Source organism: Phalacrocorax carbo, chromosome 8 (assembly GCF_963921805.1).
Source record: "Phalacrocorax carbo chromosome 8, bPhaCar2.1, whole genome shotgun sequence".
NCBI lineage: Eukaryota > Metazoa > Chordata > Aves > Suliformes > Phalacrocoracidae > Phalacrocorax > Phalacrocorax carbo.
In genome coordinates this window covers 43,824,654-43,844,166 of record NC_087520.1, presented here as the reverse complement: position 1 = coordinate 43,844,166, position 19,513 = coordinate 43,824,654, and the positions used below count along the sequence as shown (strand labels likewise).

General features: G+C 47.1%; 1 protein-coding gene across 2 annotated transcripts in view; it reads left to right on the top strand.

The window, feature by feature from the left end:
* The first annotated feature begins 9,204 nt into the window (after positions 1-9,204).
* Positions 9,205-19,513, top strand: part of KLHDC4 (kelch domain containing 4) — a 29,464-nt gene continuing 19,155 nt past the window's right edge. Inside the window, exons 1-5 of one of the 2 annotated variants that reach the window (XM_064459727.1) lie at positions 9,205-9,515; positions 11,780-11,871; positions 12,852-12,930; positions 13,896-13,994; positions 17,137-17,273. In XM_064459727.1, coding sequence (XP_064315797.1) covers positions 9,417-9,515; positions 11,780-11,871; positions 12,852-12,930; positions 13,896-13,994; positions 17,137-17,273 — 506 coding nt within the window. In that variant the 5' untranslated portion in view covers positions 9,205-9,416. Of the gene's footprint in view, positions 9,516-11,779; positions 11,872-12,851; positions 12,931-13,895; positions 13,995-17,136; positions 17,274-17,732; positions 17,810-19,513 lie in introns of those variants that run through there. The other variant, XM_064459728.1, reaches the window with a different exon arrangement.

Here is a 19,513-nt window from a genome sequence, read left to right as displayed (position 1 = left end):
GTATTTAGGCCGATGGAGTTACCACCTGGAGCTAAAGGATTTTCCCCAACCGCGTTTGGTGAGGTTGCCCTCGTGGCCTCGGGCGCAGGCAGTGCTCGGCTCGCTGCCTCTCCCCAACAAATAACCACTGGCTTGTTCAAACCGTGCCGGCCCCCAGGTGCAGCGGATAAAAGTGAGGGATTTAGTAGGAATGAGGAATCCCAGCACCAGCCCATGCCTGCCTCCAGCTGAGCCCTTCGCCAGGCAAGTCTGTGCCTGGGGACAGCTGCCAGCCTCTCCTCGTAGCTGCTCTGCAGCTCAGAGCATCACCAGATTGCTTTGCTTCATATTTGGCTGATACGTACCGATTTTCAGTAATAAAAAGCTGTAATATGGCTCACATGAGCTAACAGCTCTGTGCAAAAGAAAACACCTTCCTGGTAGACCTCTCTGCTGGATGTCCCATGCCAGCAGAGCGGTACAGATGGCCTGTGTGGGCTGTGCAGCATCTTTATTTCATGGTATCCTGAAATACCCGTACTCTTTTTCGGGGACCGGCATCCCCTAGTGCCACAAGTGAGCAGGAGGAGTCTGTCCATGAAGGCAGCAAAGAATGGGCAGCTTCTGCAGCTGGCATTGCACATCCCCTGTGTCCTCTTCCTGGCACCTGCCCTGGGCTCTCAATTTGTACCTGGAGAGCAGGGAAGAGCGACTGTATTAAATCAGAGCTGACCCTTTGCCTGGGAATATAACCCACCCCTCCCGCTGGCTGCGATGCAGACAGCCTGGGCGAGAGGAGCAGCCCCAGAACGGGCATCCTGCAGCCCACCGGAGCCAGGCGCCCAGCCCCACTCCCGCTCCCGCTCCCTCCCTTGTGCGCCTGGGTTGCTTCCCACCTCCGCCCCATAATGTGACAGTTTATCTTGTGGGAAAGCGTGAAGCTGGCTTGAGTGTCAACAGCCACCATAGAAACCCAGTTTACACTCCAGATCCTTGCCAGTCAGCACTGCAGAGCAGCAGCAGATATCAGAGTAAATATTGGTTTTCACATGGGACCTAATGGGACCTAATTCCCATCTGCTTCATCAGCAGAACAGATCATGTGTGGCGCGTCAGATTGTTTTTCATGTGGTTATCTTAAAAATAAAGCTGTGCTTTCCATTCAAACGGCACAGAAAAAAACCCCACTGTGACTTATCACCAAGATCTGGTCTTTGCCTTCCTGTGTGACTCTTTCTTTTCTAGTGAGAGAAATGACATCACAGGTCAGGAAACCAAGATGGTTATTTCCAAGAGAAAAGAGTACACCTTACAGTGACAGAAAAACTGTTAATGGATATTATTTTCACTGGGATTGCAGCCTGAGGTTAAAATTAAACCTTTTCTTCAAAAAAACGAGTCACTGATAGACAGATATGGGAAAAATAATCTATTACATCATGTCTGTAAAAGCACCCTGAAACATGTTCAGAAGTGGATGTGATGTCAGCTTTTAAAAACAACATCATACTAATTGCTGGAGTATGAATCTATCCAAGCAGTCAGTGCAGGGGAACAGTATCGCAATGAGGTGGTGGGCTTTGTAGATGACACGTGGTGTTCTGCTGGAAGGCAAAAAGAAAGTTTTACCTACACTTCCCGGTCCCTAAATTGCTAACCAACCTTAGAGGGTCCGCTGAGTTTTTGGGGGTTCACAGGGAAGAGTGAGGAAGAGACACCTCGATATAGTTACAACCATGGGGCATGCATCTCCCATCTCCTGCTCCATGCACGGCTTCTCATGGCCACCACAACCAGACCAAAGCACAGACCCCACTACAGCAGCTCCTTCTCCTAAAGCCTAATGCTTTAGGAGTTTTTCTGCTTTAGGAGAACATTTCTGCTCATGAAAGTGGTTAATATACCCAAGTGTACCTTTTTAAGCCACTGAGAATTAACATCTATTTTCTTTTCTTCTGCAAAACCGCAAGGAATCTTGCCAGGGTCATCATTTCCTAAGGGTAAATATTTACCATGATAAGGGATGTGTAGAGCTATCTTTACTGAGGGGCTCACAAAACCAGACTGAACTGGAGCAGGAGAACATACCAAACCCCTCCAGAGTGCATTGCTCAGACCGGTAGAGCCTTGTCAAATCTAGGTGACAGCAGCAGGTACGGCAGTAAGCAGATAATCGGATCCCAATAGCTCGCGTAGCACTACCAGGAAAAGCAACTGCCAATCAGTTGTGGAAAAACCTGCTCACCCATCAGGCCGGGGTCAGTGGCTTTTTGTGAAGATAAACCAGAATTAATTTCATTGATGCCACTGTTATCCAGGCTGAGGTAGGTAAAAATCAAACACTAAGGGTGAGTCCATGTCCTTTACTTCCTCAGCTGTAAAAAATGGTAAAAGTTGGGCATGGGAGAAGAGTGAGAAGTGACTCGTGGCCACTCGCCACAGGGCAGGTCGACTCGCTCCAACCTTCTTTGGCCGACATTGGCCTCACAGGGTCTTAGACACGTCTTTGGAAATTTCACAGCCACCCCAGACAGTCTCTTCTCATGTCTCACCAGCCTGGCAGTCAGTAAGTTTTCTCTAATGTCTAAATTAAACCTTTCTCCGTTAATATAAAAGCCAGCCTCCTCACCCTACCTGCCATGAGATTACGGCAAGGTCTCCCCCCCTTGAGAGCAAGCCGAGGGAGCCACCGACACCAGGTTGATGTGCTCCCTTACGAACTGGTGGAGGAAAATTAGTGCTTGAGAGCACCTGAATGAGAGCATTGTATTTAGCCTGGTGACTGCAACAAAAGCCAGGAGAGATACTAATCCCTGTTCTGCCACAGCCTGCCTTCATATTACTGGGGATATCGTTTGCCCCCAGTATTCCTCCGTTAAAGTGAAACACTCCTCTAAAATATTCTGAGATCCCCTGATGAAAGGGTTTGTAATGGGAACTGAGCGTTGGCGAGGTGTTAACAAAGCACCGATTCTTTTTAAGTGAACTTGTATCTGCCTACTGAGGAAAAACAGGACTGATACCCATATGCAGTGGCCGGTCCTTTGAGTCCAAGAGAAAGCAACACCTGCAAACCCACTGCACGCTCTGCCTCTGGAGATGGTGTATCGCAATAACCAAGCATGGGCTGTTCAGGCACCTCACGGCAGAATAACTCTCCCTGGGTGAAACAAATGTGCTTGGACTTGTTCTTAGGCAAACAAAAACATCAGCTTAATACTGAGTCCCCACTGGAACCACTTTCTCTGTCACCTAATTCCTGAGGATTTAAGAAGAGGGAGGCACCACCTGAATCAGTGAAAGCTGGAGAGATTGAAATACAGAGGATTTCTTCACGTAAACAACCTCCCTTCGCTTGAGTACATCGTGCTGCTTTTCTCCTCGTATCCTGAAGCCTGGCCCTGGGCTTGGTTATCCGCTTCTCACTAGCAAGAGCTCTGCACCTCCGCAGATGATGCAACGCCTCAGCAATTCTTGCACCACGGTGCGTGTAGCCGGCTCAGGGCCCTTCCCTGCAGAGGAGCTGACATCTGGTGGGACAGAAAAGCCATTACAAGTCTTACTACATTCCAGTCTGGGTTGCATCAGACTTAGAATTTGAATAATGGGGGGGGACCGGTTCTGTACATGAGAGGGGATTTTAAGGTATTTTTGGCTCCTTTGCTCTTACGAGCAACATGACCTTTCCTGTCCAGAACTCACTTCTCACCCCAGGCTTTCTGGAGTTTCCTTTTACTCACTTCTTTTCTACCCAGTTCACTCAATTATTTATACTTCTCTTTAGAAACAATGGATTCAAAAATACACAGGGTGCTGTGAATGGGGCTGAGCCCCAAACTGTGCTCCTGGACCCAACCTCTCTACAACACCCTGACCCCAGGATGAGGTGAGCCAGAGACCTGTGCAAGGACACTGGCTTTTAAGAGGAGTGCCTCCGCACCACCTTGGTGCATAAATGAGGGGAAAAATATCTAAACAGGTTAATAAATAAATGGGAAAAGAGCAAAGCAGGCCTGATGACCTGAGGAAAAAGGATTTCAGCTGATATCAGCCAGACTCCGTCCCTAATACTATGAACCCTACAGTGAAGATTAAGCATCTCTAAAGAAGCTTAGGTAGCCTAATTAATGGTTCACTAGCCTAATTAATGAAGATTTAGGACAAACATAAAGGCAGTCTAAGATTTCTGCTTTCTCATTGCCGTTCTGGGAGCGGGCACGCTGACTCGAGCAGATTGATGGGGGCCACTGGCACAGAAAGACGTGACAATAGCTGGACAGAGATTTTCTGTGCAGCTGCTGGAGCATTTTAATCAGGAGCAGCTTCAAGGCTGGGCTGGTAAATACTGCCATGGCTTGGTGACACCACAGACACCCTACACACTTGAAATACCACATCAAATCTGCTCTGGTGAAATAGCGGAGGCAAAGACTAGTCCCTGCAGCAATCCATGATGTCTTAAATAGGATAAGGAAAAGAAAGCAGTGGCACATGCAGAGGAATTCAGCTGCTCTACGAGGAAATTTGTAGAGGCTGACTTGAATAGCATGAAAACCTTAGTTTCCCCAAGAGCCCTGTCCTCCGGTGCTTACTCATACATGCATGCATGCACGTGTCATTGTATGAAGTTAGCAAAACCTTTCTTTGAAAAGAGTTTCTGGATTCTGGTGCTTATCAGCATGGTGGTAAATTGGAAAGACGCTCAGGAAACAGTGGGAGCAGACCCTTCTCACGTGGCAGCTGTTCACAGTGAACAGCTGAAATAATTTAGCAGTCTTGGGCTGCTTGCTGGAAGAGGAGGAGTGTGCCCCATGAACAGGATCCCTGGCAGTACAAGGCAATCAGCATTCACTCATCACCCTCGTAGGCAGTTTCAGCTGTTTTGCACAATCAGAACATATATAATTCTCCCAGTACACAACCACTCTTAAAATGCTGATCAGCCTTAGCACTGAGCTGGGTATTTTACTGCCCTGAGAAGGCTCCTCTTCCATCTTTGATGCTAGAAATGCTGCTTGTGCAAAATGACCTTGCTTTCAGACCTAGAGCTATCTCCCACAAGAGCCTTGCGTGATGCTGAAGAATGAAACGTTACAGTGGGAAACATGTATTAATGCTTCCTGCTCTCCATCTACCAGGCTTCTCTGTGAGTAAATTCATTAAAACAAAGCCAGCACACCCAGGCTGGGCAAGCTTCATGCGTGCAGAAATATAGCGTGGTGCAGCTCAGTTTGATGTTAAAACCAAACTTACTATTTTAGGTATTAGCTGTTCATTTTAGTGCTTAGATGGAAGCATCTGCATTTAAAGCCTAAGCTCAGAGAGGGGAGAAGCAAGCTCATTTGTTCTGGATCAGTGATGGAGACATTCTTTCTTATTAGCTCTCCATCAGTGGTGGATTCGGATGAAACTTTATTTTACTGAGTCTGTGGGGGTTTTTTGTACCTGCAGGTGTTTTCTATATGTTAGCTGGAGTGGCCATCTTCATTATTACTGGTACTGATGTTAATAATTAGTGCTATAATACCACAGTGCTCTAACATCCTTAATTGGGAATACTGCACCATTATTAATGATCAGAAATGAGACTTTCTAAACAGCTCTCCTGCTCTGTCTTGCTTTTTAATTCTTTCTCTGCAATTTTCTTTCCAAAAACACAGAAAACCCAATGAAGTCCCACTGGAATGGCAAAAGTAAGGGCTTTTGCAGATTCACTGAGAATCTGTGGCTTCAAGTGTGATAATTTGCTGATGGATTTAGATTGATGTCCCTTGGGATCTGTATCTGAATGAAGCCACGCTTCGTACCTTCCTCCAGGGAAGCCTCTGTCTTCCTCTGCTTCCTCTGTTTTCAAGATATTAAAGCAGCAATTTCAAAACAGAAAATTCAGGAAGCCAACTGAATGGCCATGAGATATTATCAGCTTCTGGTTATAAATAAGCCTGAATGGAGCAAAGTACCATTGCTGTCTTGCAGCAGCTGCCTGCTTGGTCCAAATCCACTTTCAGGTGCTACATGCATAAGCAGGGATTGAGGGGCCTCCGCTGGACGGGGAGCATGGCCAGGATAAAGCCCCAGACTTTCTGATATGAGGGACTCTTTCCAAAACAAGCCTTGGCTATGCATGTGCCCTTCCTTGACCCTCAGCCATATTTGCCTTTGGAGATGAATGACTCTGAAATGCTGTCACCAGAGCCTGGAGGTCATATTTTTTTGTGGTTTTCTCCTCCCTATTTTATATGTGCGGAGAGGAAAATTGTGGCCCAAGCCTGGAGGAGACAGACGGACCTGGGCTTTTGACTTGTTACATGAAGCTTTCCTGCATGAGTTATACACCACGCAGCAGTCAAAGGAAATATTTTTTCCTGTGCTTCCTGACATGTCCCAGGGCACATGTGGCACTTGGAGCCCCGAGTCTGCTGATGTCCTCCAACACACTGGTGTTCCTGGGCATTATGCAGGCATGACTTTGTGTTCCCTGGCAGCATTCTCCTCTTGCTCTGCAGGGCCTACACCAAAATCCCGTTGCGGTGGATCCCAGCATGGCTGAAGCAGTCCCCACTCAGCAGCCCCACGGTCCTCTCTGTTTACGGGGCTTATCTTCATTCTCATCTTTCCATAAAGACAGTGTCAGTATACTCTAACACACCAGCTCTTCCTACAATTGCAATGCGTTTTTGGTTGATTTAGTTACTGTGCTGTCAGCATGTCCTCCCGCATAATCTGTGTCATTAATTCCTTCCTTGCTACTGGCTTCAGAAAGCATTAACAAGGGAAAAATAAATCAAGTGTTAGAGCACAAAGAAGACTTGTGGGAAAAAGCTTTTGAGTCTTTTCTGAAGCTTTCATGCCTGTTATTCTTTACTTTGCTGATACAGCTGGATTTACCATCCTGTTGAATGAGCATATTCCAGACTATAAAAAAATAACAAAGTAAAAGCCATGTGCTCTTTGTATAGGTCAGAACTGGAGATGGGCTGCCAGATATAATAGCATAGGACAACTTCATAGCAGTAGAACAAAATGTGCAAACACAGGCAAAGTCGAGCTTGTGCTATGTTCCTCAAAACAAAGCGGAAACTAAACCGAGACATAACAGAAATGAGAGTGTGAGGACATCTGTGTGTGGCAGCATGTGTGTGCGCGCCTGAACTCGGCCACGTTTGGGAGCGCACATCTGTCTGCCAGCTGGGTGAAGATGTTTGTGTGAATGTGTGGAGTACATCTGTGCATGCCGTGTGGGAATGTGGAGCGGCCCTTCCCGTTCAGGGCGATGGGAAGCCTGTGAAAAGGGTTCACCTTAGTCAGTTTTGGAGTCTTAAATTCATGTTTTGGGGCATTGGTGCTCTTGTGGCACAATTTTTAGTCTCATCTATGCAGTCAAGGTGTCCATCGGATCCCTTCAAGGAAGATGCATCTCTTAACAGTTGCCACTATTGCTGCAGCAGGATTTCTACACTGTGGTGGGGCTGGGGTATATTTATTCCTGAGAAGTTCACGCCCTGTTTCATGCTTGTATTGTGCTTTGTATTTTCAATGTGCAGTGCAAAGTTTTCTTTCATCATCTTTTTTCACATAAACCATGAGAAACTAGATTATATAGTTCAAGAGATCAGAGAACTCATACCAAGAATGTTCTACCCCATGCAGTTCCCCACATGGTGGCTAGCTCCGAATGACCCTGAACATCTGAAACTACACTCAGAAATATGGAAAATAAAGTTTTGAGAATGTAATCTGAGCGTACAGAGCTGAGGCTCTCCACCCACTCAGTTATGGAAATACCCATGAATGCTGCAGCATCAAAAAGGCTGATGCCTGGAGACAGGAGGAGCAGGGTGTGCAGGAGGTGAAAGACTCCTTGCTCCCCCGGTAAACTGATGGCTGGTGAAGACTTCAAGAGTGTGTTTCACAAAGATGAGGCCTTTTTTATTTCAAAGTCCTCCTAAAAAGGGTTAGAAGGTCTGGCCCCAGAGGAATCAGTGACCAAACTCCTGTAGACATGAGAAGGGGATGTGTTTTCACATACTGGTGTCTTTTTGAGGTTAAAGACCAAGAAGCAGCAGGGAGACTTCCTAGCTTGTGTGTAGCGCCAGGGAACTCAGCAGAGCTCCTGCATCTTATGTTGGCTGAGAAATTGCCCCATTCACTTGACCTGGTGTCTCCATAGCTTTCTGTTCACTTCCTGGACATAAACATTGACACCAGGCAAACAAAACACTGCTCTGGATGTACGTTGTCTGCAACCTCAAAATATTTTCCCAGCTCTTCCCTTTGTGCTTTGGGGCTCTGTTTCTAAGACCTGAGGTTCAAGTGTAGGAGGACGTTCAAAACATAGGATCCACCTGCAATTTCCACAGCACGTACTGGATGTTTGTGTTAACTTGGTGGGCATTGAGCTGTACCTTCAGTGAAGGATGAAAAACCTCACTGGTTTTTGAGTTAGGCGGTGGGTTGGACAGCAACGAAAACCACCTGGCTTCCAGGCAATGTGGGTTTTTGTGGGAATTCAGTAAAAAACATAATGATTATTCTTCTTCCCTGGAATGGAGAAACAATCACAAAGGCAATTTTAAAGTGCAGGGCGATGAAAGGAAACTGACAGATCAGAGATGTGCTTGAACCCATATTTACAATATTACTGCTGGTTATATGTTCAAAGTTGGCATTTCCCCAGAAATTCTACCTGGGCTCAGCATCTACATGAAATACCACATAAAAAGTGAAATTGTCATTATTCCTTCCCCACCATCGAGAGAAAAAAGCAGCTGCCTGGTGTCACCTCGCAGTGCCTGCCGTTTCCTTCATCTCTCTGATGCCAGAGGTCTCTGGGACCAGCCTGGATAAAACCCCATTTCCAAAACTTTGCATCTGAAAAAAGCCCCCCACCTTGTCTAATCCCCAACCCCCAAGGTTTATCAACCCGCAGTTTATTTTTATTTCTATGCAGGGCCTCACCCCAGACCTGGCTAAGTCCTCTGCCTCTCTAGGAGGGGCCATTTTGTGTGAGGGGAGGGGGCCATTTTGTGGGCTCGATGGTCTCCTCAGGGCAGGAATAAATGGGGACATGAGTCAAAAGGGGGTCTGGGCTCCGAGGATGGGTGGCAGGCAGTGCGTGAAGCGGCGTTAAGGCCTCTCCCCGCTCGGCAGGGCTCGGGGGGCCGGGCCTAGGCAGCCACCGCTCGCAGCACTGCCTCAGCCCCAGCCCGCAGCGGGGCGCCGCTGGCGGGAAGGCGGCGGGCCGGTGGCGGCCGAGCCGAGGCCGCCGGGCCTGCAGAGGGCCCCCGCGGCCACGCCGCTCCGGGAGGAGGCGGGCCGCGGCCTGGAAGCCCCGGGCCGAAGCGGACGCCGTTGTCCGCCCCGCGGCGCGCCAGGGGCGGCCAGCGCGGCGCGGCGAGCGCGGTGCTCCCAGCGCGGCCTAGCCCGGCCTCTCAGCCATGGGGAAGAAGGGGAAGCGGGAGAAGAAGGGGAAGGGGGCCGAGAAGACGGCCGCGAAGATGGAAAAGAAGGTGTCCCGCAGAGCCAAGAAGGAGGAGGTGAGGGGCGGGAGCGGGGGGCTGCGGTAGCCCTGTCCCGGGGGGCCTGGGCCCGCGCTGGGGCGTTGCGGTGCTCCCTTGGGCCCGCTGTAGGGCTCGGGGCGTTTAGTGAGGCGCGGGGAGGTCGGAGGAGCGGGCTGGCGGCAGGGTTGTTTTGAGTTGAAAGCAAAGGAGCGTGTGGTTTTGTAACTATAAGTTGTAGCCTTCTCTCTACAGTACACCTGCTAGTTTTTGAGGGTTAAACGACTTGTGCTGCTAAGCAGGTGTGCAGCCGTATTTTGTATCATCCAAAGTTTTCTTAACGACCTCTGGTTACTGTCCTTGATAAAACGAGTTTTATTTATGGTGACTAGAAGATGTTGAGTCCACAAATGATTATGGCCGCATCTGCGGGTTGCCTGTGCTTGACAACCAGACCTTCATGACATCTGGGCATCAGGGGTTTTGTAACGTAATGATAAGGCTGGGGCCAAGCAGATAGTATCGTGGGAGAGAAGATGACCCCCTGGCCAAAAACCCTAAAATCCCACAAAACACCTTCTGATACTGCTCCAGGTGTTCTGGTATTTTTGCTGTAAAAAACACCCAAACAACTTCACAAGGGAAGAAAATGCTATTTTGTGGGAAAATAGAAACACAAAGAAGACAAGTTCTAGAAAAGATGCAGTGGAAAGACTTCTGGGGTGAATATAAGGACTGACACAGGACAGAGCATATAAGGTCACATTTTGCATACTGTTGCCCTTAAGAAAAGGGCTGTGGGTGTCATCGTCTTCTCTTTCTGACACACCGATGACAACCTGAAAAATATTTGTGACTTCAAGAAATGGGAAAAATACTGCTAAAGCTTTCTTTATGGTATTAGGTGGTAATCCACATTCTGTCCTTGCTTGTGATGATATAAGCTCACAGTATCCACTGATTCCAGGTAAACTGTTCTATATTTGCCTATACTAACAGAGTAAAATTCACCCTGATATTCTTACAGGCTGTTATTTGGCAGACCAACTTAGCTTTAATGACTGTATCCAAACACAACTGGCTGTAATTTGATTAAGTGACTTAGGGACCCGCAGGTTATCAGCTGGGTATGAGATGTGCAGGCAGAGGGGTTTTGAGGTCAGTGCTCACCTTGTGAAGCTTTTAAGGTTAGCATTAGTGCGGTCCTGGTGAAAAGGTGGTGCTCTTTCCCCATGCCAGTGGGTCAGCATGTCAGGGCTGCGGACCCCTCAGTGCCCGTGTGCCAGGGTGCTTGGGAAAAGGGGGTAAGGGGTGCAATGAAAACTGCTACCAGGAAGATTTTTGCCATATCACTGAAAAGCTGGGTGCAGTGTGTGACAGCAGGTGTAAAAGGAGGCCAAGAAAATGCAGTTCAAGGCTCCTTGCCTTCCCTCTCCCCCATCCTTTTCTTCTTGTCTTAAAAGCAAATTAGAATGTTTGTTTCCCTCACTCCTATAGTGGGTGCTTTTATTTAGGCCTCAAAACAGCTACCTTTCCCTGGTCAAAACATGGTGTTACCAGCATAATGCAAAACTTAAGGCATGGAAGGTGCTGGTGTGCATGTATGCTGGCTGCAGGGAGAGCTGATGCCGTGCTGCAGAGGCAAAATCCCCAGATTCTGGAAATACCTGCTTTGACTGCACCTTCAGAAAGGTTAACTGAAGGGAGGTGGTGGGCAATGGGGGTTGTAGGAGAGACCATGGATCAGAAACTCCCCCTAGCTGCGATCCTACTTCTGCCCTTGCAACTAGGTGTATCTGCAGTTTTGGAGGCAGATCGTATTTTAAATTGACAGAAGTTGAAAGGGAGTACAAATACGTGCAGGTTTCTCTCCAGTTAAAGTATGAGCTGGGAATAGAAAAGAGTTTCTACTTCCATTTAGGCATTTTTCTGTTGCAGACAAAGTACTAGCTGGACTGTAGCATATAGCTGCTGATCACTTTGTTAGGGCTTAAATGATGGGCGTTTACTTGCTGATTTGTGCGGTGTGTCTGCTGCAGGAATAGCAGGTGTGCACTAAATGCACTTTGCATACCATCCTTTTAGGACTCTTCTGAGCAACTTGTTAGTGTTTTAGGGGAGACCAGTCTTTAAAGCATATGTGGAAATACTCAGGATCCATTTCTTGTAGCTGAATGAAGGGAACCTAAGCAGGCAGTTTTGTTTGTTTGTTTTAAAAATTGTGAGGGTGAGCGCTGGTTTCATGTGGTGTACCGGTGGCTCTGTGCATGTCAAGGAACTCATGTCTGGCTTTTTACTTTCAGGAGGATCTCGAAGCCCTGATAGCAGAATTCCAGAGTTTGGATGCTAAAAAGACCCAAGTAATTGAGTCATCCTGCCCACCGCCCTCACCCAGGTAAGAGATTGTATGAGGCTTTGGCCATCAGTTATACAGCGGTTGATGGTGCCTTTAATGGAATTTATGCATGTAAAGTTATTTCTCGAGAATGGAAAGCATAATATCTGGCGTAGCTGGTATCTGGAGTTATGAAATAGCTGGTATATTGCATCCCTGGTTAAAAAAGGGCCAAAAGCTATCTTTGGCCTTAAAATCTGCTTTTTAATCGTCCTATCAGTACAAAGGAGGCAAAGAGGGTTAGATTACAGGAAAAACAAAAGGTAAGAGGAAGTTTTGGATTTGGCCTAGAAAGCTGAAAGGACTTCAGAGGCAAAAGGATGTCTCATGAGATACAAGGCACTTGATATATCAAGTATAGCTTGGGTTCCACCTACCTCTAAGTTCTGTATTTCTGTTTCCTGTGGCCTTTCTCTGTGATATCTGTTTTCCTCTCCATGTGGTGGGACACGTCAGTACGCTACTGTTAACTCACAGGGGTGTTACAGTGGTCCGTTAGTTTCTCCTTGGGAGTGGTAGGGGTCTGTCTCCGTGTGGTGCACAACACTTTGGTGGTGTGTAGATGAGCAATGACCAGTGGTGACTGCAGAATAGTGACGCAGATAAGTTGATATGAGACAGCCCAGTTCTACCCATAGTTATGTGCCCCCATAAAACTAATTTTTGTTCTCGACACACCAGCATTAAAATTCAAGAGCTCACGTCAAAAGGAATGCTAAATGAACAGTGTAACGCATGCTCCCAGAATAGGAGAAGATTTCAGACAGTGCCAAATTAATCTTGCTGGAAGTTTTTAAGAAGTTAATTTCTTTGAGAAGTTTTTAGCCCTGGGGTGAATATCACAGCCTAGTAATTTGGCAGATGATGGAGAGACCTTTGTGGCTAGAGGGCAGAGGTGCTAGCGCTGGCTGATTTAAAGGCTTCTGAGCTTCAAGACTCTTGTACATCTACTGTTTTGGCCATTCTTCTTTCTTTTGCAGGCTGAACGGCTCCCTCTCTGCTCACCCTGAGAAAGACGAATTGATCCTTTTTGGAGGTGAATATTTCAATGGCCAAAAAGTAATGTATACTTAAATTTTTTCTTCTTTATTCTACCCTCTCCCTGCCTTTTACTGTAGTTTGCATGAGTCTCATTTGAAGTGAAATTTAAGGCAGCCATCATAAAATATGTATTTGTCCCTGAATGAGAGCAAAATAGCCTTTTAATTCTGCCGTGATACTGTCTCATGCCTGAAGAGTTGGCAGGAAGGAGACATGTTAGAACCCATTAAGGAGTCAGAGTGATTGTCTCAGCATCAATATTTCAGGGCTTCATAATTTCTCCAGACTTAATTGTAGCCATATCTGCCCCTAATTTTTGATAACTATTGAAGAATCTCCCCCTTCCACCTTTCAAAACAAGATACTTCTGCAGTTTTGCAGCTGGTGAGGCATTGTCTGCCTTGGAGATGTGTACAGTAGCAAATATTTGCAAGTGGGCACTCTCGCTACTGAATTTCTGCAAGTTGCAAATGTTCATTGTGCTCCTGGAGGCAAACTGGTCTTTATAATCCTAAGAAATTGTACATACTCTAGCATGAAAACTCAAGCCTGCCAATGATATTTGGCCACCTTAGTCACACCCAGTGTGATGTACTGAACTAATTCTGCTTGCATCACTACCTTAAGCTGTTCCTGTCTCTGGAGTTGAGCAGCAGTTTGGGCAACTTTAACCTGCATATCTGTGTTAAACTCCAGTTTCTTAAGTCCTCAGATCTTGAGCTATCACAAGCTTAACCAAAGGTTTGGGAAAGAACAGTCCAGTCCAGTGGATCACTGATAAAGTTGCTGACTCCCAGTCTAGCGGAGGAGGTGGTTGTCCTCCTTCCCTGCCTCATCAGGCAGGTGAGCTGTTGATTGCAAAGCTAGTGGTGTGCTCCTCCCCAAGACTCACGGGTAACCCTCAGGGGTGCCTGTGCTTGGATAGACTGACTCTGCTCACTGGAGAGCTGTGGTGATGTGCATTTTCTCTTGCTCTCTAACAGACGTACCTGTATAATGAACTGTATGTTTACAACATCCGGAAGAACAGCTGGTCTAAAGTAGAGATCCCCAACCCACCACCAAGGCGTTGTGCTCATCAGGTAAAGTACTGGGTGCCAGAGCAGCAGTTGGAATTGTACTAATGCTGCATTAAAGATGGATGGGAGTTGATTTTTCCCCTGCTCCCCACAAGGGTTTCTGGGTTCTCTTCCGTCCCCTTGTAATGGGCTGCCAATGGTGTCACTTCACCTCTTCTGCTGAGGGGGCCTGTACAAGCCTGTCAAAGGTGCTTGCGCTGATCACTGGGTGGCCTCTGGAATTGTTAGAGCTGAATGAAGATTTAGGGTTGTTATCCGATGGGTTGGCAGGACCCAAGCAGGACTCATGGGGGAGACTCTTCTTTTGAAGATGAACTCCCTTTGCGGCATTATATAGGGACCAGCTCAACCATCCGTAATCCCAGGATGGCACTGAATTTTCAAAATGCTGGTCAGGCTGTAACTTTGAATTTACCCAAAGTGCTATGAATGGCAGAGTTGCTGTGCATGATTATTTCCTTAACGCCCACAGGCCTACATACTGCCACTCCAGCATGTGAAAGACTTGTTACTGTAGGGTATCCCTGCTAGCACGTAGCGCTTGGGCTTTGCCAAGTGTCCCAACTGTACAACACGATGGACCTCTAGCACTGACTGTGTGTGTCGTGCCTTTGGGTTGTGCTTCTTCCCCGGGCCCGCCATGGCAGATGGGCTCTTTTTCTTTTGTCTGCAAAGGCAATAGACAAAGTTGTCTGAATTTTTCTGCGGGATATCATGGCACTCCCTGAGAATTCACCTCTCTGGTGCCTGTGTCACTAAGGTCGCTGGCTGGTTGTGGTGTTGAAGGATTTGGGTTTGTTTACTTTATGTGAACACCTGCACATTAGAAACTGGACCAAAGACTCATATTTTTTGCAGGTCTTTGGCCCTCGCCAGCTGCCTGATAGATTATCTTACCTGTCGCAGCAAGTGGCTGGGTGACTGGTACATTTCAAAAGCTGCCATACAGGATGTGAATGTTATTTTCCTATTCATGGCCAAAGCCCTTTAGAGCTTCCTGGTAAGATCCGATACCCTGGTTAGGTTCATACACCCTAGTTATGCTACATGTAAATGCCAGCCTTCCTCTGAGCTGTGTGTCCTTTCTTGAATTGTAAGGTTCTGACTTGATTTTTGGGCTACCTTGTCATGCTTAAAATAGAACTTGATTTCAGAGGCCAGATTCTACAAGGAAACCATAAATTCAAGTCCTGTTTCCCTAGGTGAGAAGGAGGTTTCTTTGCGGGTGTGGAGTTGAGAGGAGCTTGTTTGGGGTTGGTAGCCAGCAGGTGGCTGTCTAGCAGCTGAATCTGAACCGAGCAGGCAGGCTGTGCATCAGGGAGCTGCAGCGGGATTACAACAAAAATAAAATGACAAACCTGTCTGAGGAGTCCTGCTTCAACAATAAGTTTTCTGTCTGATAATTAATTATAGTCACACAGGAGACAGTTCAGCCTCATTAGTTGACTGGTTTGTTGTCTTCATTGTGACTTTATTTTTAATGCATATTCTGTATTAACTCAAAGGTAAACAGAAGTGTGCCCGTGGGTTTGTATGAGCATGTTTTCAGTCTTATTTGTCATTTCTGGTCTCTGACACACGATCTTCTGTTTGAGTTACACTGGCTTCATTACATCAGTTCAACAGAGCTGAGGTGAGAATAGCTATGGATCGGTGTCGTCAGTTGTTTGAGGAAAAGGTTTGGCTTTGTAATGAATTTTGAGCCAGCTCTTCAAAAGGTCACAGACAAGTATGAGCAGGCTGTTGCATATACCTTCCCCTTAAGCTTTCAAGCACTAGTTACCCATGAAAATCAGGCGTGTATCCCCTTTGTTTAGGTAACTTCGTGTTCCCACTAATCCTGCTTGCAATCACACCCTGTATTTTCTCATGTGTTTAATCATTGCATGTCTAGGCTGGTTTATGTCAGGGCATGGTCATGTGTCTGATGCTAAAAATCTTCTTTGCTGCTTGCTGGGAAAGACAGGCAGGTAGCAGAGACCTTCTGAAGAACGAGATCATTATCCCAGTGTTGATCTGTGATGGGTGCCCTGGAAAAAACACCGGTGGAAGAATTTATTTATAGTGTAAACAGCCCAAGAGGTCCCAGTCAAGGAAGAAATTTGCATAGTCACATTGTTTCCTTTTTGGGATTCCTTACTTCTTAGTCCTTACATAGATAATTTTGATGAAATAGGGTCTTGCTGCCTTCTCTGTGTGTTTAACTGTCAGCTTGCATCCCAACAGTGTGTTGGTGCTGCTCTGTGCCAAAAAAAAACCACACAAAAAATGAAAATCCCCTTTGATACTTTCCTCCCCGCTGCTCGCCCTAATCAAAGCAGTAACAGTCTCCTCCTGTCCAAATGCTGTGCGTTTCCTTCTGTAGCTGGGTTTTTTGTTTGGTTCGTTTGGATTGGTTCGTTTGGATTTGTTTGGGGTTTTTTTTGGTTTGGGTGGGTTTTTTTTGTGTTTTGTTTTTTTTTTTCCTTCACAGGCAGCAGTAATTCTTTTCAGATCTTGGGAAGTGTCAGGTTTGGACTTGTGCTGCAGCTTGGCTTCTTTACCGTTTGTTTTATAACCTACAAAAACTGCAAAGGGAAATTGTGCACCGTTAATTGCCTTTTTGAAGACTTTTCCCTGGATTACTCTGCCTGCCCGGTGCTGGGATGTTAGATGCGTCTTGGAGGCAGGACGTGCCCACGTTCCTCCCATGGCTCAGAGTTCATCAGCCCCAGTATGTCTTTCTCAGGACACTATTCATATGACTAAAGGATGGGTGAAGTGTTGCTGAGCCTTAGCAGTGGAGAGGTTTCCCTTTGGTGAACAGAGAGATTTGAACAATTGTTGTTAAACTAAATCCCAAGATTCTTCCCAGGGAACTTTGAATTTGTAGAACTGGAACTCAAGATGCTAGGAGGTGGGAAGAACCCAGCTCCTTGGCTGACTCTCCTTTGCTATAGAGAAGGTGTGCTTAACAATAAGGAACATGCATTTAAAATTGCCCTTCTTTCAGCCCCAGAGAGCTCCTGTTGCCAAGCAAGGCAGCAGCAGCCGCTGCCACTTGTCTGCTCTCTGGTATTAGGAGGCAGCTGCACATTTGACTGAAAGTTCTCCTGTCTCTGGTTTCTAAACCCCTGTTTGATCCAGCTCTTCCTTCTCCTGGCAGGCGGCGGTGGTGCCCACAGCCGGCGGGCAGCTGTGGGTGTTTGGCGGGGAGTTTGCATCTCCCAACGGGGAACAGTTCTATCATTACAAGGATCTCTGGGTCCTGCATTTGGCTACCAAGACCTGGGAGCAGATCAAGTAAGTGATGTGTTCTCAAGTCAACGATGTTGACTTCATGAGGAACTGTGTCAGCATAATCTGAGTTTGATTCCGGGTGTAGTGTTGTGATTTCTCTGCTGTGCACTTATCTGTCCCTTGAGTACAAAGGTGTCCATCCTAGAAACGGTGGAGAGGACAGCTTCCAGAAAGATGTGGAAATGAGATGTATTCCAGGTCTACTGAGGCCAAAGCTATTTTATTTAATAAGTGATGTTTGGAGCATGGGTTTGTGTGGGTGTTACTTAACTGAAAGAAAGAGTATTATGAACGTTGCTCTGTCCTCCCAGCCATGGTGGGTGTAGATGTCCAACTTCTGAACAGTACTTGTTACTCCATCTGCCTGGGCTCCTCCTGGCTGGGCTGTAGAAGACCGGTACAAGGGCCTCACCCAATTTTACCATTGCTTGAGAAGACAGCTTGTGTCTATCCACAGAGCCAACTTCACTCCTGATACCTGGCATTCATTGCCTCAAGATTCTTTGGGATAAACAAGCCAATAATTCAAACCTTTCAAGGTAAGTAGATGCCAAAAGCCCTGCTAGTTTCTGACAGGAGTTAAGGTGTCTAAATATCTTCTGTAGATCTGGCCTAAAGTCCTCTGCTCATGTTTCCTTAACTTTTGGCTTCTCGGTTTTGCTGCTCATGTTATATTAGCATGAGAGAAAAAGAGGTCTGGTGGGCCATCCAGTGGACTCAGAGGCAGGAGATGTGACTGTGACATAGACTTTCTGTTGGGCTTCGGGGCTGTCTTGACTGTGGGATTAGTGAGAGCGCAGCTTTGGGAGGGCTGCAACTCTGGTGCAGCTGACCGTTGAGGTGGCGGTTGGGAAGGCAGCAGCTTTTGAACACTTGCTCATCTGTTGTTTCACCTGTCGAGCTCCTGGTTATGAATTCCATGCCTTCCTTAGGCAGATTTAGGGCTTCCCACCTAGGTTGATCACTTTTCACCTGCTTACAAAGTGCAGGTGCCTGTTGTGTCTGCCTCTTGCACAGTAGTTGAGAGGGTGGTTTAGGACTGAGCTGTGCAGAGATGGATACCCTGGCTCTACCTTGGCACATGCCTGAGGCCACACAGTGCGTCATTGCACATGTCTGCCTTTTTCCCCCCTCCCTGCAAAATGGGAGCATCAATATTGCCTGAAAAGGGGGAAATTTAGAGGTTTGATTTTGCTCATATTAATGTAGCGCTGAAGGCACTCTGACCTGGAAGGTACAGGGGAAGGTACAGCCAAAGTGCAAGAATCCAAGGAGTCCAGAACAGGCTGTGTTAGAAGGATGCTTCACAGCACGGGATCCCAGGAGTCGACTGCTTTGTGAGAATCCAGGGATCGTCCTTTTGAGTAGCTCTGGGAGACTGAGGGAAAGCTGTTCAATTCATGAGTGGCTGTTTCCTGTTCATCAGTGTGGTTCTTGGCTTCAGACCTGGCAGTGTTAATCTAATAACAGCTGTAATTTGTCATGTTACAGGAAGCCAGATTAACTAGTCAGCCCTGCTTGTTTCAGAAGTGGGGGTGAGAGAAACCCTCCAAAATGATGGAGGGCTCTTTAAGAGGTGCAAGGATGATAAAGATCTGTCACTGTACAGGCTGATCTGCCTATTGTTGTTAGGCAGAAGCTGACGTAATGACTGTGACTGTACCCCTCCCAGCTCCCCCAAAATAACTTCTGAATCCCTTGCTCAGTCTCAGCCAAATAAAGGGGATGAGCTCAAATGTGTTACATCCCTACTGGTTTCATGTAAGCAGGTTGGGGGGAGGAAGTGATGCTCGCCGTAGAGCCCCTGCTGAGAGAAAAGGTTGACATTTGAGCCAAACTCTTGGTTGAAAAAACCCTCACCGGAGAGCAGTATTAATACCCAGGTGCAGGGAGAGCGAGGGCGGGAGATTATTTTTTGTGCGCCATCCGAGAATCCAGATGAGGCTTCGTTAGCTCTGCCACTGATGGCGCAGATTGTTCTCTCGTGGGTTTGCAGATGCGCTGCTGTAGAGCTGATTTAGGGTTTTCTGCTCCCAGAACAAACGCTGCAGTACCTGGCCTGCCTGGGAAGAGGGAACAAGGTGGTGGTTATGAGGCTCTAGTCGTCCTACATCTTATCCTGTGGAAGAGAGCAGCCTCAGGGATGCTGACTCTAACTTACACTGCAAAAGCACCTGTTCCCTCCCTCGAGCTGAGCATGAAGTTTGCATGCGCTGCGAGTTGTAGGATGCCCCCAGCAGTCC